The following is a 22,197-nucleotide window of genomic DNA, read 5'->3' on the forward strand; positions in this document are numbered from 1 at the left end:
CCTCCCTCCCCCTCCCCCTCCCTCCCATCTCTACTCACCCCTCCCTCCTTCTGTCCTCTCTTCCCTCTCTCTCCTTAGTGGATGGTGTTTCTATGTACAACACCGTATCTAGGCGCAGGTCCCTCACTCTCACGCAGTCAATGGGTCTGCTTCTCTCTGGTGACTTGTGAGGACCCCCTCATGCAGGGCCTGGCCCCCCGAGGTCCTCCTTTGTATCGCCAGTTAGACCCTTTCCCCAGATTTCTGCTGAGGGGCTCATCTTTTTCTTCTTTGCTAAGAAAACTCTGATCCTGTCTGCCCCTCAGCGCTGGGGACGGACCACGCCTCCCACATCTGGGACTAGAACTCTGCCTGCCGCACCCCAGCCCTCGAGGTGCCAACTCCTGTCCTGTGCTCGAGCGAAGCCGTGTAAAAAGACGAACGACACACACTGATTGTGCATATTTGCAAGGTGCAGTGGGATGATTTTACCCATGTATAAAATGTACAATGATCAAATAGGGGCGTTACACTTCTAACTCCTTACATGTATCATTTCTTTGCAGGAGAGCCTAGGATTGTCTTGCTTCTAATTCTTTGTCAGTTATGTAACAAATTGTTATAAACGTGGACATCCTGCTGGGCTGAAGATGTAATTCTTCCCATCTAACTTATGTTTTTCTTCTTTTGATGGTACTGGAGATGGAAACCAGGGCCTTGTGCATGGTAGGCAAGTGCTCTACCGCTGAGCCATATCCCAGTCCTTTTAATTTTATTTTATGACAAGGTCTTGATAAATTGCTGAGGCTGACTGGAACTTTCAATCCTCCTGCCTCAGCTTCCCAAGTGGCTGAGATTACAGGAGTGGGCAACGGTGGTACCCAGTGAGATTTCATTCTTTTCATGGCTGACTAATATTCCGCTGTGTTGATGTACCACATTTAATCCTTCATCCACGGATGAACACGGGGTTGATTCATACCCGTGGCTGACTGGTGAACATGCTGGTACATAAACACAGCATAAAGTATTGGTTTTATAAACTCTTCCCTCATACTATCAGATTTATTATTCCCATATGATCTGGGAAGTAATTTGCCAAAGCCACATAGTAATGAGGGACAGAAAGGACAAGGGCTAAGCCTGGGCCTGAGCATCCTGCTCTATGCTGAGGGTTCATGGGAGCCCCCTAACGTCTCTACGGGGTCAAATCACAGCCACCCTCATCCCAGCTGCTAAGGAGCCAGGTGCCCTCTGTTTCACCCCGTCCCCCTAATCTCAGAGCATCAAGGACTTGTGCAGCACCCCTATGTCACATAAGTCATAGGGGCTGGGGGCTGGAGGTCACCTGGAGGTCACAGCCCCGCAGAGGAGGAGCTCCCTGCTGGATGTTCACCAGGGGGGCTGGGGGCCACCTTCTCCCTCTTTGCCAATCAGGTGTTCCCCTCCTCCTTCACGCTGGGTGGAGGGGACTTTTACCCTAGTTGTTCCTCTGGGGACAGCTGTGGTGGCCAGCTTGTTGCTAGTTTTGACCTAACCGTCTGGAGGCCTGGGGAGTCTGGCCAGGGAGCCGAGCCCTCAGGGGGTCGGGAAGGCATCCTCCTCTGGACAAAACGTCTCCCTTCCTCAAAAGCGTGGAAGTGGGGAGAAGAGTCTGTGTAGAGCGCAGGCAAGGGCCTGGGGGCAGGGGTGGTAGGTGCTCAGCGAACACGAAAACTGCTGAATCGTTCACTTGAAAATGATGAGTTTGATCATGAGAATTACATCTCAATAAAGAGCGAGAAAAATGCAGATGCAAGGATAAAATCAAAGCGATGTAATGTCACCCTTACTAATGAGAGCGAGGACATTTTGGGGCACAGCCTCCCGGCTGCTTCCTACAGGGCTGTATTTATTTGATTAATCTCTGCACACGGGTTTATAACCTTTTTAAAAATATTTTTCTTTTTTAACGTGAAACTCCACATCCTCACTCGGGTGTCTTGGAGACATCTCAGATCTGATATCTGAGCCCACAACTCTCCTCCGGAAACCGGGTCCTCCTCCGGAGGCCCCCACTTCAGATGTACAGCCCTGCCTTGGGGGTCCTGGCAGCCACCAGCCCTTGACCCCCAGCAGGGAGCTGCCCTTGACCTCTGCCACCCCAGATGCAGCCCCAGCCATTCCCCTGCCTCCTCACAATCTGGTCCATGGCCGTTCAAACTCCCAGGCTCCTCCAGGGCCCCCTCACCCACCAAACTCCAGGCAGAAGGGACTGGAGCTGGTGTTCCCAGGAGGGGCAGGGTGTTGGGGGATGGTGATCTGAGCCCTCAGTCCTGGATGGCTCCGGCTGAGGCATCTTCAGGGACTGGGCAGAAATCCCGGCCAGGACAGGGGGCGTGTCTGCTGCGAAGGCCCAGCACCTTTGACAGGCCGTCCCCACCCTGGGGCCTGAGACACCCTTGCCTGGCCCGCCCCTCAGCTTCTCCCTCTTCCTAAGCCATGTCCTCCTGCCCTCCCATCACTCCTAGGACGCCCCACCGTCCTGGTGGTCCCCCCACTTGTCACAGACACCCCTGCATCACCCGGCCCCACCTTCTTGGGCTGTGTGGCTCCCTGTGGTCTCATCCAGACTCTGCAGGAAGCCTCCCCTGCCCCCCTCCGGAGTCCAGCACCCCCAGCGCATCTCTGCTTGTATGTCCACTCCACATTTCACTCCTCACTGGTCCAGGAACGGACTCCTGCTTTCCTCCCCAAACAGCCCACTGCCCACTGTAGCAAACAGAAAACCCCATGCTTCCGGTTGCTGGGGTCAAAACCCTGAATGCCCTCCCTCTCCTGCCTCAGGCCTCCCTTGGCCCGTTGGCAGTGTCACTACCCCAGAGGACACCCCAGCCTGGTGGGTGCTCTTCATGCCTCCCCTGCCTAACCTGCCCTGCCCCACCCCTGCTGGCTGCGGCTGCTGTCCCCTCTGACAGGTCCCCTCTGGCAGGTCTGCAACAGGGAGGGCCTCAGCTAGATGCAGTCAGACCCAGTCTGCCCTTGTCACCCAGCTTTGCCTTGCTGTGTGCTGTGGCCTGAGGGTCCCCCAAGGCCTCACTGTGAGGTGGAAGCTTCATCCGACTAAAGGTTTAGAGGGGAGCTTTGGGAAGGTGATTAAGATGAGGTGAGGTCACCAGGTGGAGTCCAGGTGAATCTGGTCAATCACACACACACACACACACACACCCCTCTTTCCACCTGACGCCCTGCACTGCCTGGGGCTTTGGCAGCATGGCCAGTGCCCAATGCACCCTGGACTATGCACCTCCAGAACCTGGAGCCAAAATAAACCTTTTTTTTTTTTTTTTTTTTTCCCCCAGAAGCGGCAGGTGGCCCACCCAGGGTGGCAGGGCCACTTCCCCCATGGCTCGCTCCTCCCCTTCTTCAGGTCACTGTTCAAATACCCCTTCTCAGTGAGGCCCCCTTTCCATGAAAAACCTCATGGCTCAGTGGGGCGTGGTGGCCCCCGCCTATGATCACAGTGACTCCGAGGCAAGAGGACCACAAGTCCCAGGCCACCCTGGGCAGCTTCGTGAAGCCTTCTCAAAATAAGAAATAGAAAGGGCTGTGGGTGTGGCTCAGGGGGAGAGCAGCCCTGGGGTCAGTCCCAGTACTGAAGAACAAGAACTCTCATTCCCCTCTTCTCCTTGGGTCCCTCTGGGAGGCCTGGATTTGACTTGTGCCATCTTTCGTACTGCTCCTGGGGCACGTTATATCTCACCTTCACATGTTGTTTGTTTATGGCTCACGTCCCCCTCCCCTCAGCAGAGTGTGAGCTCCACCTGGCGGGGTTTGTCTACATCCCCAGGGGCCTGGCACACAGGAGGTGCTCACTAAAGTACCCATCTGCAAAGCCCCCAAAGCCCCCTACTCCTCCGGCAGCTGTTTCCATGTGTGTCCCCCAGAGCCGTCTCCTTGGGGTTGCTGTGGACAGTCATGGTGGGGCCCCAGTGCCCAGCACAGGGTCTGGCACATAGACAGTGACCAACAACCACGCCTGGGATGAGACCTGGGTTTCTAGAGGATTTCAGTTGCTTCTCTGTGACTCATTCCAGCCACCTGCTGGTCCTCCCGCCTCATCACAGGCAAAAGCTCAGGCCTGGCTGTGAGCTGAGCCCTCACCATGGGTCTCTCTCTGGCCACCACTCTGAATTGGTCCTCACAGTGGGGACATCTTGCTCCCAAGTCTATAGTGGGTCCCTCCAGCTGTGAGCCTAGACCCGGCTTTTGGGGGCCCACGCTCTCCCCACTTCCTCCACAGAATGGGCCCTCAAGCCAGCGAGTTCTTCCTCCAGGCGTTAGCCTGAGCGAGGCCTTCCCGGGAGAGCTGAGCGTCTGGAAGTAGGAAAGGCAGCTGGACTGAAGGGCCTGCTCAGGGTTCCTCCGGGCGGCCTGGACATCCTGAGGTCCCCACACTGGAAAGGTGGGGAGGAAAGAGCCTGCCTGTTTATGGTCATCCCTGCTGGCCCAGGTGGAGGGCGGCCCCATCTTCCCGCGCCCTCTGCCCCAGCCCAGGCTTCTGCACCCCTCAGTCCTTCCCTCATTCACTGAGGTTGGAGGGAGGCCCTCTGGGGCCTGGAGATAGGGCTCCTGCAGGGACCCGTTCTCTAGTGGAGGGGCCAGCAACCCCTCAGCAGGAAACAGGGCAAGTGTGTGGCTGACGCCAACAGAAAGCTGGGAAGGAGGATGGGAAAGGTCTGAACATGGGTTGACACTTAGCATGGGAAGGCCCTGCTGGACTCTCTCCTGGACCCCCACCCGGATCCACTGGCCCCTGTGCATCCAACTCTGGAGCTGGGGCCACTGACCTCAGCCTCACTTGCCCTGCCCAGGAGGGGTCCTTCCACACTGGCCAGAGAACCAGGGGAGGCAGGTCTCACCCTGTCAGCCCTGCTGAGATCCCTTCATGGGCGCTGGGGACAGAGGCCAGCTCCTTGGGTAGAGGGGCATTCAGGCGCCCTTCGCTGTGGCCTCAGGCCACTCCAGCACAGGGAAGCGGCCCCTCCTCTGGGGTTCGGCCTCCCACCCACCTAGGTTGACTGAACCCCGACTTCCCCAGTCCCTCTCTCCCCGGGGGTTGGAGGTCACCTTCCCCGGGGCGCGGGTAGGTGTCCCCCACTCCTCGCGGACTGCCTGAACTGCAGGGCCGGGCCTGCGAGGGATGGAACCGCGCCTGTCCTGTTGGCCGCCGCGTCCCCAGCGCCTGACAAATCCGTGTCGAACGAATGATTCTCGCCGGGCAGGGACCTGGCCTCACTAGCGTCAGACCTTCCGGGCCCTCCCCGCCGCTCGGCCACGGAGGGGGCCCCTTGGCAGAGCGGGTGGCGGGGCGCCCGTCCGGGACGCGGGGAGCAGAGGGGGCCGCGCCGGGGCCGGGCGGCTGCGGGGGGAGGTGGCGCCGGCGCTGAGTGGCGGCTCCGGGCCCACCCCTGGCGCGCCGGTGCGGGCGGGAGGCGGGAGGCGGGAGGCGGGGAGCGCAGGGCGGCGGCGAGCGGCGGCGCAGCAGCGAGCATGTGCCGCGGAGCCCAGTAACCAGGGACGACCGCGGCTCCAGAGCGCCCGCCGCGGCGCCTAGCCCAGCGCAGCCCCGCGCCGCGGCGCCCGCACCGCCCGGGCCTGCCCAGCGGCCGCCCCGCGCCCCGGGCCCCGCGCCGCGCCGCGCAGCGCGCCCCAGCCCCGCGCCCGGGCCGCGCGGGCACGGCGCAGACAAAGGCGCGGCCCCGGCCCGACCCGGCCCGGCCCGCCGGCCCCCCGCGCGCCCCGCCCCGGCCCGCCCGGGCCCGGCCGCTCCAGCTGGGCGCCCCGACCCGTCCGGCCCGGGGGGCGGGGGCCGCGGCCGCCGAGGATGGGGAAATCCAACAGCAAGTTGAAGCCTGAAGTTGTGGAGGAGCTGACCAGGAAAACCTACTGTGAGTGCGCGCGCCCCTCCCCCGTGCCCCCGGCCTCCCGCGGCCCACCCCGCTCGCGCCCAGACCTCCGCGGGTAGCTCCCCGCCCCGCCTCCGCCCCGGGCCCCTCGGAAGCCCGGGCCGCGCCCCTGCCCCACACCTGGCCCCATTGTTCTGGCCCCCGCCCCCAGCCCTGGCAGTGTGCCGCCTGTCAGCGTGCGCGGGCTGCCGGCAGGCCGGGAGGGAACCCCGGCCCACCCGCGGCCCCCTCCCCGCAGAGCTGTCCGAAGAGGCAGGGGCAGTGCCAGGGCAGGGGGCGGTGGTCCCGGGAGGGGGCGCCCGGGTGCAGCGTGGCTCGGGCTGCGCGGTGCCGACTGGCAGGAGCGCGGCGGGTGGGTGATTCATGCATCACGATGCTGCTGCTGCTGCTGCTGCTGCGAGGTTGGCCTGTCGCCCCCTCCCTGGCCCTGATCGTGTGTGGGGGTGGCGAGACTTGGCAAGCGCTCCTGGCAGTGATGGGGGAGAGGGGCGGGGGAAGGGTCCCTGGCACCCTGTTGGTTGCCGCATTTAGTCTGAATTCTCGGGTCCCATCTTACCTCCCTCCTTGTCTCCTTCACACCGGAAATGAGTTTATACAACTGTAGCTGATTCGGAGGGTTTGATCCTTTAACCGTTTGGGCAGCCCCAAAAGGAAGGTATGTCCCCTGTGGACATCAGTGGATCAGTGCCCGTGTCTCTTTCCACCTGCCCAACTTCACACTCTCCCCTGCTCTCCAGTTTCTCCATACCAGGTTTCCCCTTCCTGCAGCCTCTCTGGAGGTAGCCCAGCTCGCCAGAGGTTAATTGCACCGGTTCCTGATCACCCTGTCTTTTCTGGGGATGAGGAGGGGGATCTTCCCTGGAAGGGCCTATGCCTGAATGTTGGGCTTGGAAGCGGGCAGTGGCCTGCGGATTGGGCTGTAACTCAGCAGATGTACCTGGGCAGCTCCACGGGCTGCACCACCCCTGGAGGCAGCAGATTGACTGCCAATCGCGTGTGTAGAGGAGGCTTCAAACTTGGGAGGAAGCTCTGGTGCATTGCACAGCCTCTCCCCCTCCCCCCACTCCGTCAGTCTTCAGGGCACGTTTGCAGGTTTGGCCAAGCCCCTGCTTCAGCCCCATGCCCCTCGCCCCCATTTGCTTGGAACAAAGGGGACTTTCCCGAAAGTGCTGGTACTGGCTCTTCTCCAGGGGAATTGTGGGCCGGGCGGTCATATCCAGTACCCGCTCCTCAGAGGGCTGAAGCTCCTGGCCCAGGGGCCACTCTCTCTCTTTCCAAGGCAGATGTTGTTTTGTGAAGTTGCTGTCCCCTCCTCGAAGCTCAGTCCTCGGCAGGCAGGCTGCAGGTAGGACCTCCTGTGCCCTGTCCCTGGAAGGCAGAGGGCACCATGGCTTCTCCAGGAATAGTGGTATCTTCTGCACCAGGCCGTCTACAACAGGGTGGGGCAGGGAGCTGAGTGAAGCTGGGGGTCCTACTGATTGAGCACACTATGCATGACATGTGGGTAGCACAGCGACTTGACAGTGGCCTATGTGTGGGTCCTATTGCTGTCACCACCTACAGATGAGGAAACCGAGGCTCAGAGAGGTGAAGGGGCATGCCCAAGGTGTCACAGCTATTTCCAGGCCCTTCTGGGACTTGCACTCAGTCTGCTGCTCCTGCGCTGTGCCCAGGGAGAGACCTTGGGGCCCACGCCAGGAGCTCCCCTGTGCTCCCTGTTAGGTTCTGCCCTGAGCCCGGGAGCGTAGATGCAGGGAGGGAGGGTCCAGCCCTCTCTCTCTGGGGCTGACCTGTCGTCTTTGGGAGAGGTTGGGTCGACAAAGCTTTGTTAGGAGCTGGCACGCTGGTGCTGGGCCGGGCTATTTTTAAAGGTCTTTGGAGACCTGAACAGTTTTGGTGAGGGAGAGAGCCTGGGTTCCTTCCCTCTGGGGGAGCCCTTATTAGGGGTGGGGAAGTGCTGGTGGGCTCACTGCCTCCTCCCTGACCCTTTGTTGATGCCAGGTCCCTCAGGGCAGGCCCCCAGCCATGTGGCTGACAGCTGTCTCCTCTGTGTTGCCACTTAGTAGGTCCACAGATAATTGTGGAATGGAAAGTCTTTGGGCAGGACAAGCAGAGGAAGCCTGCAGCCTGTCAGGCCCCCCCTTGGGCTTCCCCCTGATGCTGTGGAGCCGTCTGCTCTTTGTTCTAGGGGATTCTGGTGTGGGGTCAAGAGAAGAGCTAAGGGGGAAGAACTTGCAAATGTCCGCCAGGAGCGCTAGTGAAGCGCACCCTGGGCCGCCCTTCTAGGTTTCTGAGTCCTTAGTTCTGGCAGAGCGTGCGTGGCCCCCAGAGGGCCATGGGAGGGAGTTTGGACTTTTCCCAAGATGGGTGGGGAGCTCTGGGAGGGAGTGAAATGGGCCCAGGAATTTGCATCCTTGATGAGTGGATCCTTGGTGGGGGATCCCTGGCTGAAGAACCAGCGTTCTGACGTGTGCTGGGGTTCTCGGCTCCTGCGCACAGGTGGCTACAAGGCCAAGTGGGCCCGGGAGCTTCAGGTGTTCACATCTGTGCCAACGCTGGGTGCCCTCGCTGGTGGCCATTCTCCTTCCTGTGGCCTGTGGAAGAGCTCCAGCACGGTGCCTCTCTAGATAGGTCTGGATCCAGCCTGGCAAATCCCTCTGTCTTTCAGGCTTAGCATCTTAGAGCAGGTTTTTTTTTTTCTTCCTTTGCAGATAAGATTATTTAAATCAGTGCCTGGCAAACCACCCTCGACCTTCCTGGGATAGTTCCTGCCCAGGAGGGGGAGGTTAGAGGATGGGGAGGAGCCCCCTCAGCCCTTCTCACCCAGGACTTAGGGAGCAGTGGTCAGCATTGCCAGACTTCTTTGAGGTCTGGCCCACCCTCTTGCCGCCTGTTGTATCCCTGGGTACCCAGGCGGTGGACAGGCCAGCCCCCTTGCTTCAATGACCCTAATCTGCAAAATAGGTGCCTGACTCCCAGGCGAGGGGTGTGAGAAGTCGATGAGATGATAGATGGACAGCTTTGGCCTGCTGGAGGGCAGGTGGTAAGTGGTCAGCAACAGTGAGCCGTCATTATTGATTTTGTTGTTTTCATATACAGTTCAGCTTCATCTTGAACTGGTCTTTGATAAATGTCATTTCTGCACAGAAGAATCTTCCTATAGCCCAGGCCTTAGTGCCTGGCAGAGAAGGCCTAGGAAGGTGGGATTGGGGTCAGGGGCTAGATGCCTTGGGCATAGAGTCTCTCCTCTGGAAAAGGGCTTCTTGGAGGCCTTGGAGCTGGGTGGTGTCTGGGTACTGGAAGGATTTTGCATGGCACCTGGTTCTGAGGGGACCCTTCCAGGCTCCTCTGGCAGCCACTGGTCCCCTGAGGCACGGGTCTCCAGCAGGAGGGGCACAGAGGGTCAGGAGCCATCCTTCCTGTGCAGAGACTGGTGAGGCTGGCCAGGCGGGGGCTGGCAGGGCCACCAAGCCCGGCCTCCTTCTGGAGCCTGGTCCTGTTCTTTCTGCCACCGTAGGCCTCTCTTGTCACACCTGCCACCCGAGGGTCCTCCCCTCTGCTGTGTGAGGTGCCAGTTCTTGCCCTGGGCAAGGCTACGTTGGGTGGACCCAGCTTCCCCTGGGGTTGAGCCCTCCCGGAGTGAGGTGTGGGCCATGGGGATGCTGCTCGTGAGTGGCAGAGCGTGCGTGGCCCCCAGAGGGCCATGGGAGGGAGTTTGGACTCTTCCCAAGATGGGTGGGGAGCTCTGGGAGGGAGTGAAATGGGTTGGAAAAGATCAATCTTGGCCACAGTTCAAAGATTGGATGGGCAGATAGTAGCTGAGACCTGAGGGGGTCGCAGCAATGGACTGGGTGCCACAGGGGATGATACAAAGGACAGATTCCAGATGCACTTAGGAGGAAGGCTCAGGAGGACACGGTGCACGGTTTCCGTTGCTATCTAAATATGTCATTATCTACTTGGTTTCCAAGTTTTAAAATCGGTTGGGAATGTTTATCCACATCATTAACTGTTCTTGTAAAGCATGATTTTTAAAATGGTGCACCATGTGAATGCAACAGATTTTATTTAATCCCCTGTCATTGGACAGCTAGATTGCTTCCACCCCACCCCAAGTATCAATAGTGTTGTGATGGACATTCTGTACTGAATCTCTACATAGGTCTCTCCTTACAGATCAATAGCCAAGAATGGGATTGTAGAGTTAAAGACTAGGAATATTTTTAAAGGCTTTTGATAAAAAATTGCTAAGTTGCTCTCCAGAAAGGATGTTCTAATTGACATTTTCAGCAGAAGTGGATGGGAGAGTGCCCACTTTCCAACATTCTTGCCAGCACTGGGCATTATTGTTTTTCCTAATTATTGCCAATTTCATGGGGAAGACAAGAGGAAGCGCACTGTCCAGTTGATTTCCTGGACTGCAGACATAGAATCCTGGAGTCTTTGAGCTGGAAGAGACTTGAGGTCATTGTGGTCCAATGTCCTTGTTTTACAAATGGGCAAATAGAGGACCAAGAGGTGTATCATCTCCCCTGTGATCACAAACAAGCAGTGGCAGGAATCTAGGACCCTCAACCATCAGGGTACCTCCCACTGTGCCATGGCTGGGTCCAGATCTTGTCCTAAATATCTCTAGAGCTCGGGAAAGAAAACTCTGTGTCCGTTAAAAGGGGTGCCTCCTGAGTGCCGCCAGCAGTGGAAGCAGTCTGCACCCCCTGTGTGAGGTCTGTTTCCTGGGGCAGAGGACATTCTAAATGAGCATGCAGTTTGCAGTTGCTTGGAATTGGGGTCAGATCGTGGCTGAGGGCAGGACAGAAGAGGACTGAGGGCTTCAAGGTCGCCTCTGCCACTTTATGGCTGTGGGATCCGGAAGTCGCCGACTGCTCTGAGCTCCGGGGGCCTCAGGTGTGAGACGGGTGGAGGGCAGTGCCTTCCCACGGGAGCAGGGCCTGGCACGTAGCAGGAGCTCACTAAACGCTGTGCTGGCTGCACCAGGGGACAGGAGTCCTTGGCCACCTGCTGGGCAGTCACAGGGCCAGCTATCCCAGGCCCTCGGCTCAACCAGGATGAGTGTTCATGAATGGCCTCTGCATTTGGACCATCTGGGTTGACAGCTGGATCCTTGTGCCGTGGCCCCTGGCCTGAGGAGCTGCGGTGGGGTGTGGTGGAGAGCAGGCTCCCCAATGCTGGGCTTAGGACCCTTGAGCACATGGGCCGGAACAGGGCAGCCTGCCTGGGCTTCTTCGGTCCCAGAGCCACTGTGGCCAGGACAGTGACTCTGGAGTCACTCATCCCTTCTGGGACTTTCTGATTGCCAGATGGTGAGACTCCATGGGGAAGCTACCGCAGGGCCCTGGTGCCTGATGACCTGGGCCATCTCAGCCCGGGGCACGATTCATGGCTTCAGAGGCCTCAGGGTTCTCACCTGCAAGTGGGGGCCCAGAGTGTCCTTCCAGCACAAGGTGGTGATAGTAGACTTTGGACCTGGTGGCCCCCTTGGGCTCGCCCCTGGCGCATCACAGTGATGGAGACTCCGTAAGTGACACGTCATCAGGGGCCGTGCTGCCTCGGGGTTGGTGCTCAGCCCGGCCTGTGTGACCGACCCCCGTGTCCTGCTCATGGGCTTTTGTCCTTGAGTGTCCTCCGAAGCCCAGTGTGGTCCCTGATTTATAGATGAGCACAGGGAGGCTCAGGGAGGACAGGAATGGCCCGTGGCCACTCTGGTGAGTGGCGTGGCCAGGTTTGAGCCCTGCCTGGACCCCTGGGCCCTGGAGCCGGGCTGTGTTCCACTGGGAGGCGCCAAGAAGCCTCAGGAGGTGTGCGGGTGCGTATGAGCCGGGGTGGGTGCCCGTGTGGGTGTCGCAGGCAAGGTGGGCGCCGTGGGTCACGTGTGCAAGCTCTGACTCACGTGTGCACGCGCCGAGTGTGAGTGACGGGGTCGTGGCATGTGTCAGGAGTGGGTGAGCAGCACATCCGTGCACGCGCGTGCCAGTGTGTGGGGCGGCGCCACTTGGGTTGTAAGTGCAGGTGTGCCGGGGGCGGGGCGACACGGCTGCTCCTGCCCTGGCCACCGTGGCGCTGGGAGCCCAGCTGCCCGCGGGCGTGGCCATCACGGGAGGACCTACGGGAGTTCACCCAGGTGTACTTGTGCCGAGAGTGCCGAGGCGGGTGTCTCCCTGGGGCTGGGCGTAGGGACTCCTGTGCCTCTGTCCAGGGTCCAGGAGGAAACCCTCGTCGGCTCAGGCTGTGGCAAGGCCTTCCAGCGTCAGTAGCCATCTGGGGCTCAGGCTCAGACCTTGGCAGTGCCATGTGCCCACCTCCTGTGGCCTCTGTGGGCTTCCTGCTGAGGGCAGTGAGTGCCCCATCGCTGGAGGCATCCAGGGTCAGATGCTGGCGAGGGGCTTTGTGTCCCCAGGCTGGGTGTGAGGTTGCCCAGTGGATGAGGTCCTTTTTCTGGGGTGCTGGGGATGGAACCCAGGGTGCTCTACTGCCGGGCCACATCCCAGCCTTTTTGATGTTTGAGACGGAGACTCACTAAGTTGCTCAGGCTGGCCTGGAGCTGGGGGTCCTCCTGCTCTTCCTCTTGTACAGCTGGGGCCGCAGGTGTGCGCCACTGGACCTGTCCATGTGGGTAGTGAGCCCAGGGCCCTGCTGGTGCGAGATGTCCTGTCTCCTCTGGGGACGGTGGGGGTGGCTTCTTGGGCCCCTCTGGGAGGGAGCAGAGCTGAGGCTGGTGGAGGCCATCTAGGGGGCTTCGGGGGCTCCAGGGAGCACTGACGAGAGCATCCGGGGACACTTGTTCTCTGTCCCCTGCTCTCCCTGCCTCCCTCCTCCGCCCTCTCAGCTCAGGACTCACAGGGCCCCCTGTCTGAGCTCAGGAGCAGTGACCCCCCCACCCATGGTGTAGGTGCCATCCTGCTCCTTGCAGGGCACCTGCAGGCCTGGGCTGGGGTGGGATCTGGCACAGCCTCGGTGCCTCAAGAAGTGTCTGTCGGACTCAGGAAGAGACCGAGTCTTCACAGGCACAGTGTGGACTCAGATGACCAGGCCCCTGGAGGGCTGGGCCCTGTGGCGGCTTTGGGGGGCTGTGCGGGCCCAGCCTGGAGCTGTCCATGGGGCAGGTCTGTGAACATCGGCTCCATATGAAGAGCTTGCCTGTGTGTCACCTGGGTTGGCCACCTTCTCCCTGCCTGGGGGTACTCCCCAGTGCTGACCACTCCCCCCGAGTGGGTGGTCAGGGAGCTGTGCCTTCAGCTGCCCCACTCAGGACCTTGGGCTCTCCAGCTGTCCCTCTGTGGGAGGGGAGGGCACACTTCTCAGCGCCCCCGGGTGCTCCCTGTCGGGGACCCAGTGGGCCATCCGGGGCAGGCGCAGGGCAGCTGCTGGATCAGGCCCTTCTGAGCGCCAGGAGGCTGGTGGGGCATCCAGGCCCCGCGTTCTGGGCTTGCCGGAGGGGGAGGGGACAGCGGGAGGAATGTGGCTTTGAGGAATGTTTAACCCAAAGCAGAAATAGCTCACTGCTTTTTTTTTTTTTTTTTTCCTGGCTTGGGTTTTCAGCCACGGCTCAGGGTGCCATTCTCTCCCTGTAGCCTAGGGGCCATGTCCACCCTGCTCTCCACAGCTCTGGCCTTCTGGGGACAAAAAGTGGCTTCAACAAAGCAAAACAAAACTGGGAAACACTCTTGGGAACCAGAAAGAGCTCTGTGTTTGGAGCAGCCAGGTTCAAGGCCCTCCATCTCGCTTCCCAGGCCTGTGACCACTTCCCGGGCTGCACTCTGCTCTTTCTTTGTGCGTCTGGGTAGAGGGACGTCGGCCGACATGGCTGGCTGGCTGGTGTCAGAGCTCGGGGACCTGCGGGGCTGGGTTCAAATCCAGCTCTTCTGCTGATGAACGCGGCCCCTGACCAGGGCCCTCCCCAGGAAGCCTGGGCTCCATCTGTAAACCGGGCTGCTGGGGCTGCTCCTTGCAGGGCGGGCGGCGGGGGCGAGCGTGAGGATTCGGTGAAGAGACGGAGCCCGGGCCTTCGAGTCCCTCCGTCGGCCTCTCCTGGCTTCTCAGATCAAGTGGGAGACAGTGCCTCTGGGTGTCCTGCTGGCGGGTGAGCCCGGGCTGTGCTTTGGGGCAGCTGGGAGGCAGTGGACCGTCTGGGCCATCTGTGAGCCTCCTCCTGGGACCTGGTGGTGACAACCTGTTTAAGGCTTCCATTTAGCCAAAGCCCGTGAGCGCGGAGCCTGTGTCCTTGCGTGGTCCACTGCCGTGGTCCTGGCTCCTAGGAGAGCCCTGAGTCTATTTGTCAGAATGAGTCAAGCCACAGACACGTCACTGAGCGAGCTGTGGACGGACGCAGCTTCTCCCTACCCCCCAGCTCCCACTTTCTGCCCTGACGAGCCCCTCCCCCTCCCGGGCTGGCCGGGATCTTCCCTGTGTCTGGGGGCTCCAGGGCTTCGGCAGGCCAGGCCGCGGGTGGACCCCAGGCCCCTCCACCTCCTGGGGTCCCCGCCGCCAGCCAGGCCCCTCCTTCCGGCCTATCTCGCACCTGCCTCTTTGTAGGAACCAAAGATCCCTGTTCAAAGGCAGGAGAGGGGCTATTTTTGGCACCGTGGGGGGAACAGCAAACGCTTTCCTTCTGTTCAAAAATATATGGTGTGTGCTGGCGAGCGAGGCGCTCGGAGCAGAGCCTCAAAGCCCTGCTCGCCCGGCTCCTGTCCCCCGGACGTGGCCCAGCCTCCCTGTGGCTCTGCAGCCCACGGCCACCCGGCACCTATGGTCTCCACGCTGCCTGTGACGTGGCCTGTGCCGGCTGAGTGGACATGATCCTCATCAAGGCCAGCAGCAGCCGTCAGGACCAGCGAGGAGCCTGCTCAGGTGCTGCCCTGGCCCCTGTTTCCTGGTCTGGCTCAGCAGAGCTGGGGCGGCATGGGAAGCGTGCTCCACGCATCCCGGGGAAGGGCTGGGGGTCCTGGGTCCTGAGGGAGGTGAGTCTGGCCATGGGGTCCACAGGCGGCCTCAGCACCCATCTCTCCCTGACAGAAACTGGCTGTGAGCCGCTGCCTCTGGCCCTGCCTCTGTTGCTGGGGCACAGGGCAGGTGGACGGCTGGATTTCTGGGCCTCCTGGCACCCACAGTGGCTGGGGACGCAGACGTGAGGCAGAACCAACAAGGCTTCTCAGGATGTCACGAGCATCCGCCTGGTCTGAGGTGCACCTGGAGGACTTCCTGGAGGCAGTGGCAGTGTCTCGGCTGAGCAGGAGGTGGGGGTGCCGGAACTACCGAGTTCATTCCTGTTTGCCTGGAATTTAACAGGGCGCCCTGGATCTGTGTGGGTTTGCCTTGGCAGCCCTTCCTGAGGGTGGAGGCCTCCTGGAGGCACTCACAGGTTGGGGGTGGTTTGTGTGGGGACAGCAGGTACCGCATCCCCATGTCCTGAGGCATCAAGTATGGCACTCTGAGGACTGGACGGGTGGATACGGTGTGATGGCGGGGAGACAGGGGCTGGCCAGCAGCTGCCCAGTCGGAGGAGAGCTGCTGACCAGAAGCAGAGTGGCTGGCGCCTGGCCCCGTGGGCCCTGGGCCTGGGGGGCCTTGTGCGGGCTGCAGTTTCCTAGTCTGCACTGCAGGGGGCGTGGCTCCTGCTGCAGGAGGGGCCTGCTGAGCAGGGCTGAGGGGCAGGTGCACCTGGTACCGGAAGGACCAGCAGGTGTCAAGGTCACCGTGGTCAAGGTCACAGTCCTGCTTTGGTGACTCCAGCCAGGTGATGGGTGTATCCTGTCCTCTTGGGGCCCACCCTTCTATGGAGCCAGCTCCGGGTCCTCCTGCTCTGTGACAAGCACTGAGATGAGTCACTCCTGTTGTGCCTCCTCCGTGCGGGCAGGTCACAGGCACCTCCGCCCTGGGCTCGGCTGGCAGAGGCCTGAAGCTGCGCCCAGCACCACCTGCTGGTTGGGGCTGCCTGGATCCCAGCCTCTTGGCCAGACGCCCTGGAATTCCTGCCCTAGAACCTTCCGGGTCGCTCCTGGAGCTGATTGTCTAGTGCAGCTCAGGGACAGAATCTCGGTGCCTGCCGTCTCTGGAGCATCCTGGGCAGAGGGGACAGAGGGGGACGTTCTCCTCCAGGCCCCTCCCCCGCTGTCGGCGTCCCTGTCTGTCTAGCTGGCTCTCTCCCTGGGCGTCCCTGTCTGTCCAGCTGGCTCTCTCCCTGGGTGTCCCTGACCTGGCTCTCTCCCTGGGTGGGGGCTCTGCGCCCGTCCCCGGGGCTCTCTGCTCTCTTCTCTGCTCAGTCTGGGGACTCTCCCTGCCCTCTCCCTACTCCTGCTTGGAGGTTTCCTTACTCTCTTGTCGTGACATCACAGACTGCTCTGGCTTCTGCCCCAGCTGTGACGGAGACCAACCTAGCATCCCTGGCCTGCTCCCAGGACTGGACTGAAGGGGGAGGGTGGAGGCTGGAGGCTGGAGGCTGGAGGCTGGGCAGTGGAGGCTGGGCGGTGGGGGAGGCAGTGCCACAGGTGGGGTGGGCAGGAGGGCAGCAGCCTGGCCATGGCTTCCTGTGGTGCCCACCCATCCTGGGTACCCACCTGATTGGCCTGGGTCCTCCTGCCTGGCTGTTGGTGGCCATGACACCTTTATTAATGATAGCAGCAGTGGTTAACGTTTGGGGACACGTGCTGTGTTCTGCCTGGACGGCACCATGTCTCTGGATCAGCAAGATGGGGTGTCCCACGGTGCCTTGAGCCTCACTGTGTTCTGTGTGGTCTGAGTTGGGGACCCTGCGGTCCCTCTTAGAGACCTCTGCCTTCCTCTCTGGGGCGGCTCTCCCCCACTGCCGTCCCCAGGTCTCCAGGGCCTTAAGGAGGCAGATGGGTCCCCCTTCAGGACCACGCCCAGGACTCTCTTGGAAGACCCTGAGTGGTGATCCGAAGGCTCTACCCAGGGCAGTCCTGGGCTCCGTCTTGTTTGAGGAGAGGAGAGAGGAGGGCGGCAGGTGGGCGATGGGCAGGTCATTGACTAGCAGGGGCCACTTTGGGTTTTGGAAAATAAAAGTAGCCACGTCTGCTTTTCAACTCACCCAGCCAACTCGGCCTGAGCGTTCTACAGGAGCACACGCTGAGCGCCTACTGCATGCAGTCACTGCTCTGAAGAGCTGCCCCTCTGGGTGCACAAATCCCGCCCCTGGAAGCTGCGCTAGGACAGAGACACATAAAGGAACTTTGTGTTTAGACTTGGGTCCCCTCCCCAGGACATCTCACTATTTATATGCAAATATTCTAACATTAAAAAAAAATCAGAAGCCCAAACCCTTCTGATCTGAGAAGGTGAGGCTCGGCCTGTGCAGGACTCAGGCCGGAGGGGGAGGACTCAACTCCCAGGACGTGTTTGGGGGGTCTTATCCCCCCCGTCTCTAGTCACACGGACCTGCCTCTGGTCCCAGGGCCAATGCAGGTGCAGTTTGGCCCATGGGCAGGTGGCTTTCCCTCTGGGACCCTCAGTCTCCTTATCTGGGCAGTGGAGGTAATCAGGGTCCTGGTCACACACATCAGGTGGACATTGAGTGAGATCTGTGTCCAGGCTGGGCATGCAGTGAGCACCGCAGGGCAACCTCTTGTCATTATTCCTGGAGACCACAAGGCAAAGCACCTCTTCCTGCAATTTTACATGAAAAAAAATTGGGGGGGGGGTTAACTTACATAGAATTTAAAATCAATATGTACCATAACTTCATTCTTAGAGTAAAACACCCACAAATGTTGGGGGCAGATGCAAAATCTGCAGAAATAATTGAGCCAGAACACAAGATTTGAACTAAACCTTGCTTCCCATGGTTGCTTGAACTGGACTTGAGGACTCTGTGAGGGACATCTTTAGGACTCCCTGCATCACAAGGTCCTCCGCAGGGACAAAGCACATTCACCGACTTGTGAGCTCTTTGGAATGGAGACTTTGATCTTCATCCCCTTTGTCAGATGAGAACATTGAGGTTCAGTCCCCAGGATTCAAACCAGCATTCTCTCCCCCTCCCCCCCCACCTCTCTCTCTCAGTGCTGAGGTTTGAAGCCAGGGCCTCACACATCGGGCGGGTGCTCTACATTGAGCCACGTCCCCTTAAGCTTTGTTTTGGAGGCATCTCAGCAGGGAGCAGGCCGAGGTGCAGCCTGGCTGTCCGGGAAGGGGTGCTTGGATGGGCAGGTGCTGGGTGCTTCCTGCCGGACTGTGCACTCAGGGTGCTCAGCCAGTGCTTGCCAGGGTCTGGGGGGCTTGGCGTGTCCCTCCTTGGGCACAGTCAGCTCTGGGTCCGATGGAGCTGGCCCCATTTCTCTGCACCACTGCTGTTCACGTCGTCTGGGTTGAGCCAAAAGTGCCCTTGGGATCCAGGTGTCTCCGGGTAGCCTCTCACACCTGAGTTCTCTGAAGGACCCGCCTCCTCTCTCTGGGGGCAGCAGGAAGTGACCTATGGTGGCATGCGCTAGCCCTCGGTGGCGTCCCCCACGTGGAAGGCAGTGAGCCCCTGGCATCTTATACTACTGCCCTGCGCAGCCCCGTGCGGCTGCAGCCGCCTCTCTGTGCCCGGTGCTGGCCGTGTGCTGGTCACTCTTGCTACCTGCGTCCTGTGGCCCTTACTGCAGGAGAGGAGAGCACGGCTCAGAGGGCCAGAGCACCATCCTGCAGCCACCAGGTGGACAAGGCCCTTGGTGAGGGAGGGTGCATCCTCTGGGGACCTCAGGCATCCCCCAGCTCGGTGATGAGAACAGGTCCCAAGAGCCAGGGGGCAAAGCTGGCCCAGCCGTGGCCAGGGACCACCCCCACTCACCAGGTCTTATGGTCCAGAGGACCCTGTCCCCCAGATACTCTGATGAGTGTCCCCAGGAGGGCTCAGCCATGTACTGCAGACCCCGGCTGCAGCTCCCAGCATGGAGGCCAGGTGCCGGGAGGGAGGGGAGGAGGCCGGGCTGGGGGTGGGCAGGAGCAGGGCCAGGGCTGGTGGGAGCCGGCCACCTGGTGACCACAGGGGTGCAGCGGCAGCCCGAGCCTCCTGAACTTGCAAGGCGCTGACCAGATCCTGCAGCGGAGGCCAGTGCAGTGGCCCCTGGGTGTGGGCAGCAGGTGGCGTCCCTGGGTTCCCAGCAGGCGGGCGAGCAGCACCAAGGCTGGGTGTGAGGCCCCGCAGGCCGCCTGTCCTTCCTGTTGACTGCTGTGTGCCCAGCGCTGGGCATCTGGCTGGCGCAGCGACTGTGGGTGGAAACAGCTCACGACAAGGAGGCTGGGCCACTGCCACCCTGCAGGGAGCCGGGAGGCTGAGGGGAGCCCTCCTCCTGCATCAGGGCCCGGGCCTGTGGCTTGCCCAGGGCACCTGGGGCTCTCCACTGGGCATCTGTGGGGAGCAGGGGGAGGCTGGGTGGGATGTCTTCCTGGCAGGGCATCCAGCGACACCCGACCTCAGGACTGTGCTGCCTGCTGCCTGCCCAGCACCCCGCCCGTGTCCCCGTGTGCGTCACCTGGGATAGCACTCCTGAGGGCTCCACGTGGAGCTGAGGCTGCCCATGCCTGGGCCTCCTGGTGGCCCACCTTCCTCTCTTCCTGCCCCTCCTGCTGTTCCCAGGACACGGGGCTGTCAGGGCTTTGTCCCCACTGGCGGGAAGCAGCCTGGCCCGTTTCCGTCCTGCACAGGTCACCTTGTGGAGGGGACCAGATCTCTGCTGCGCCTTCCTGGGGCTGGAAGGGTCAGGTGGAGGGGACGGGGGATGGAGGTGGGGGGCTGGGCAGGGGCAGGGGTGGGCTGGGTGGGAGGGGAGGAGGCCAGCTGGCCAGGCCTTCTGGAGCAGGGGCGGAGGGCGTTTTGGTGGCTGGTGCAGGGCAGCTGGGTGGGGCAGGAGAGGGCCTTCTTGGGATGGGGCCTTGGAGGAGGAGGTGGGGGAGACCGCAGGCCAGTGGAGCCAGAGGCCCCTGGGCTGGACGAGGGGCCTGGCCAGAGAGGAGCCTGGAGCGACAGGGCAGGGTGCTGCTCTGTCCCCCGAGAGTGTGAGGAGAGGACCCAGTGGAACCCTGGGGTGTGTCCCCGAGGAAGCAGTCAGTAGGCAAAGGTGTCAGGGTGGAAGGCACCTCTGGGGTCAGTAAGAGGGTCGCTGGTGGCAGCCCAGAGTGTCCCTGCCTTCCCTCTTGGGTCACTCAGCCCCAGGATCCCTGGCTGAGGGGTTTTCCTTCGGCTCCTGGGGGGATGGGGTGGGCAGCTCTGTGTCTGGAGATTGCCCTCCGTCCCTCCTGCCGCAGCCGCGCCCCTGCGGGTCCCCAGCCCCTGCTCTCGGTCCCCCGGCTGTCTGTCCCACCGTGCTTGAGCTGAGCTTCATCCGGGATCGGGGGATTTTGCTTTAGGGAACTGAGACTCAGACTCGATGTTTGTCCTGGCTCCTGGGACGGGCAGACAGGAGCTGCGTGGAAGGGAGCAGAAGCCCAGGAGCTTCGGGAGCTGCCCGGGGGGAGGAGGCCCTGGGCACTGCAGCCTCGCCGCAGCCTGGCATCAGATAGCCTGCCCGCCAGGCTGGCGGACAGCAGGGGCTGGGCCTCCCCTCCCCCTCCCCCCCCCCCCCGCAGCCTTGTTCTCAGCGGGGTCAATGGAAGCGGGGGGAGTGGACACCTCGCCCCCCCGTTCTGGCTTGGGCTGCAGTCCCCTCCCACCTCTGAGAGCCCCTCCCCGTGGCTGTGCCCTTGGGAGTTCATGCCCCGTCCTCGAGGGGAGGACTCCGGCTCCCGAGGACTGTCTGCACCCAGCCTCCGTCCTGGCTTTGCAGGAGCCTGGGCTGCAGGCCTGGGGGCAGGAGCGTGCTGAGGAACACAGCCCCCGAGGCCAAAGCCAGATGCTGGTGCAGGTCCTCAGCGGGTGAGAGGCCAGCTCTGGCTGGGCGCAGGGCTGAGGGCAGCAGGCATCAGCAAGGCTCATGTGTGTCCCTGTGCAGTGTGCTGGGCCGGGCTGGGCAGAGCCAGGAGAAGCACCTTGACCTCTAGGGGCTTAGCGTCCAGCTGGGGAGAGACCAGGTGCTCTACAGGGTCCCCGCCAGGGCTGTACCTCAAGTGCACGCTCCCCCTGTCAGAGACAGCAGGTCGAGGCTGTGTGTCCCCTCTTACAGTGAGCAGACCAGGCTCAGAGGCCAAGGCCACAGGACCAGGAGGGCAGGAGCCCTGGCCAGGGCCATTCCATTCACGGTGGCCCTTTTTCCTCTTGGCCTAGTCCTGCCTTGGTCAGACCTCTGCCCCCTGTTGTGACACATAAGATCCCCTGTGGAGGGGCCCCAGGGAATGGCCGGTCAAGAGGCTTGCTAGGAAAGGCAAGGGGACATGAGAGGGGCTCCCTGGCATCAGAGGGGAGGAGGGAACAGGAGCCGGGCAGGGGCCCCTGGGTTGGGTGTGGGCAGGGGACCCAGGGGGCTGGCATTCCTGTCCAACCAACCCTGAGCCCTGAGCCTTGGGCTTGGACCCAAGGAGGGAGGGGGGTGAGGTCGAGGCTCTGGGAGAGGGGAGGGGCCCAGGCTTGGGGCTGCTGCCCGGAAGGTCACTGTGGTGCCTGGGCAGAGCCGGGAGGTCACTGTGGTGCCTGGACAGAGGGGGAGGTCACTGTGGTGCCTGGACAGAGGGGGGAGGTCACTGTGGTACCTGGACAGAGGGGGAGGTCACTGTGGTGCCTGGGCAGAGGGGGAGGTCACTGTGGTGCCTGGGCAGAGGGGGGAGGTCACTGTGGTACCTGGACAGAGGGGGAGGTCACTGTGGTGCCTGGGCAGAGGGGGAGGTCACTGTGGTGCCTGGGCAGAGGGGGGAGGTCACTGTGGTACCTGGACAGAGGGGGAGGTCACTGTGGTACCTGGACAGAGGGGGAGGTCACTGTGGTGCCTGGGCAGAGGGGGAGGTCACTGTGGTGCCTGGACAGAGGGGGAGGTCACTGTGGTGCCTGGGCAGAGGCCAAGGCCCAGGGAAGCTGGACCTCATGAGGCTTCCCTCCCCCTGTGCCTGTGGGGTCAGAGCTGCGAGGGCAGGACCAGCCCTCGTGGCGTTGTGTGGAGGCGCACGGGTTGACAAACATTTTCCCCCAACTTTTTATTTTGAAATATGATGCAGCAAATCCCTGTGCGTCGGATCCCAGGCTTTATGGCTCTCACCTCCTTGGTAAATTAGCAGAAGCTGCAGACACCCCGTCCTAAACACCAAGGGGCCCGGCAAGAGAAAGGACACTCCCCCATGTATCCTCCCTGCCCTGTCCACCCCTAAACGGTCAACAGGGCCCCGGCTGAGC

General features: G+C 61.5%; 1 protein-coding gene across 1 annotated transcript in view; it reads left to right on the plus strand.

Moving 5' to 3' along the window:
* The first annotated feature begins 5,822 nt into the window (after positions 1 to 5,822).
* The window catches only part of Ncs1 (neuronal calcium sensor 1), a 40,901-nt gene continuing 24,526 nt past the window's right edge, over positions 5,823 to 22,197 (plus strand). Inside the window, exon 1 of the mRNA XM_026386457.2 lies at positions 5,823 to 5,909. Within this exon, the coding sequence (XP_026242242.1) occupies positions 5,846 to 5,909 (64 nt within the window). The 5' untranslated portion in view covers positions 5,823 to 5,845. The remainder of the gene's footprint in view (positions 5,910 to 22,197) is intronic.

The sequence above is a fragment of the Urocitellus parryii genome, chromosome 4 (assembly GCF_045843805.1).
Source record: "Urocitellus parryii isolate mUroPar1 chromosome 4, mUroPar1.hap1, whole genome shotgun sequence".
Classification (NCBI taxonomy): Eukaryota; Metazoa; Chordata; class Mammalia; order Rodentia; family Sciuridae; genus Urocitellus; species Urocitellus parryii.